Here is a 2,307-nt window from a genome sequence, read left to right as displayed (position 1 = left end):
GCTTGGGAGATAGCTCAGTAGAGTAAGTGCTTGCTTGGCAAGCACAAGGTCCTGAGTTCAATCCCTGGTACCACCACCAAAAAAGTGCTAGGGATTCTTTTGTCTTTTCAAGACAGGGTCTATATAGATCAAGTTGGCCTTGAACACACTTTGTAGCCCAGGCTAGCCCTGAACTCACAGTGATGCACCAGTTGGCCTCCCAAGTGTTGCGGAATGCTTGAGATTTTCTTGTTAAAATGGAAGACTCCAGCTTTTTTTTTTTTTTTTTTTTTGATGGAACCTGGGATTGAATTCAGACCCCTGCGCTTGCCAGGGAAGGGCTTATTCTACTGAGCCCTCTCCCCAGCCCGGACTCCAGCTTCCTATTCCTCACCATGAGAAAATTCTACCCCTGCACACTGAAACAGGGTCATGGGGAAAAGAAAATGCACAGAATCTAATGAATAAATAAGATAAATTTTACCTATTTCTTGGTCAGCTTCTTGCATCGATTTCTTCTCAGTTACACATTGTATCCAGTCTTTTCTTGAACTTTTTATTCCTGAAACTAAATATTCATTTTCAGATCGCCAGTTATTGCCGTTCATTTTACAATGCAGAAAAGGCATACAAGCCTAAAATAAATTTTGGAAGGCATCAAGATACATTGTGTCCATGGCTAAATACCAAGTTAGCTACAGGAAATATTACTTTTCCTGTTTCTAGGTGCTTGAAAACAAAAATAAATTTGTCATGCCCATAACCCTAAATCTAAAACAACTATCACCCCATTTTCTCCTTCATTCCTCCAGTGATACTTGCTAGCAGCCAGTGATACCAGAGCTTCTGCGCCGTCACTGACCCCAGTGGATAACACGGCTGCTTTCCTTAGAAGAGTAGGCAGTAGCTTTAGTGGCCACACAGGTGACATCTGTTTTCAAGGTGACCAAAGCTTGACCCATCATTATTGGGCTTCATTATTAGTCATTCCTCACCTCCAAATTTTTAGAACAGGATTGCAAATGTACAGGACTCTGAAATTACAAGTTCAAAGCCAAAGTTACCAAAAATCTTAAAGACTGGCACAACGCAGGCAACCCTGACTCTTCTGACTTCACAGACTCCTGTCATTACTCCTGACTTACTATTGCTTACAATAAGGGGTGGGAAATGCGTAACGCTGACAGATCAAACACTGATCTGATAAGGAAAACCAGTGTTGAGGTGGTTTGTGAGAGACCCGCCTTGAGGCCGGGGAGATGGTTCAGTAGATTAAGTGTTTGCCTGGCAAGCGCAAGTGCCTGAGTTCATTCCCTGCTGATCCGCCTGAGACCCCAACAGCATGCAGGCGAGCACGCAACCAAGAAAATCATACTGGACCTTGCATAGCAACCTGCTCCTCGGAATGAGCCTTGACATCAGACTTGTCCTCGACAGTGTTTCCATTCTGTAATAGTACATCTGGGCATAATTTAAACTCCAGCAAGCTTGGCTTTACAGCAGAGCTCTGCCCTGGGATCGAGGCCTTGGGCTTGTGTTCCTGGCTCTTCTCATCTTTGCCAAGCTTCCTGGAGGAGCTGTTGAGTGTAGTGAGACATATCCGCTCACGTTCCGTGCACCGGAAGCTCACCCGGTTCAGGTACGACTTCCTCTGCTCCTTTAGCTGGGGAGGCATCTCATTGCCTATCTGGCTTAAGTTTTTGTCTGATTTGGTTGTGGTCCGTTGTTTCCCATCAAGTCTTCCTTCCACATGTGAGAGGTTGCATGCCTTAGACGTCTCAGAAAGGTGGGCTTTAAGGTCTTTACCGTGGTTTGTACAAACTTTTGAGGTCTCTATGCTGCTGCCACCTTTATCATTCAATCGTCTGCAACTCTCTGGCTGTGCATGAAGTCTCGTAGAGCCTGTGGAGGTGGAATTGCCTGAGACATTTTCGAAACAGATTTTCTTGGCTGTGTGAGCCGCCGCTGTGTTCTGCTTCCTCCTCTGGTAGTATTCCTGCAGTGTTATCACTTTCTTAGAATTGCTAAAACCGTCCTTAGTGTCCGAGGCCTGTATCTGCGATGTTGGCTGTTCTTTAACAGTGGTCCTTTGCCTCGCATCCTTGGCATCCCAGGCAGCCTGTATTTGGGGTGCCATCTTGTCTCTCACTGTGGCTCTCTCCCTTGCGTCCCTGGCATCTAAGGACTGCACCTGCGACGCTGCCTTATCTGTAACTGTGGCTCTCTCCCTTGCATCTCTGGCATCTAAGGACTGCACCTGCGACCCTGCCTTATCTCTAACTGTGGCTCTCTCCTTTGCGTCCCTGGCATCTAAGGACTGCACCTGCG

The 2,307-nt window shown here is 46.5% G+C and overlaps 1 protein-coding gene across 6 annotated transcripts in view; it reads right to left on the bottom strand.

Moving 5' to 3' along the window:
- Kiaa1551 (KIAA1551 ortholog) overlaps window positions 1–2,307 on the bottom strand; it is a 25,439-nt gene that overhangs the window by 3,918 nt on the left and 19,214 nt on the right. For 5 of the 6 annotated variants that reach the window (XM_023716260.1, XM_023716261.1, XM_023716262.1 and 2 more), the window contains 2 exons: window positions 1,360–2,307; window positions 464–547 (listed from right to left, as the gene is read on the bottom strand). In XM_023716260.1, coding sequence (XP_023572028.1) covers window positions 464–547; window positions 1,360–2,307 — 1,032 coding nt within the window. The remainder of the gene's footprint in view (window positions 1–463; window positions 548–1,359) is intronic. The other variant, XM_023716265.1, reaches the window with a different exon arrangement.

The sequence above is a fragment of the Octodon degus genome, unplaced genomic scaffold (assembly GCF_000260255.1).
Source record: "Octodon degus isolate 3935 unplaced genomic scaffold, OctDeg1.0 scaffold00047, whole genome shotgun sequence".
Lineage (NCBI taxonomy): Eukaryota > Metazoa > Chordata > Mammalia > Rodentia > Octodontidae > Octodon > Octodon degus.
Note: the sequence above shows the minus strand (reverse complement) of the source record. Positions and strands in the feature narration are given on the sequence as shown.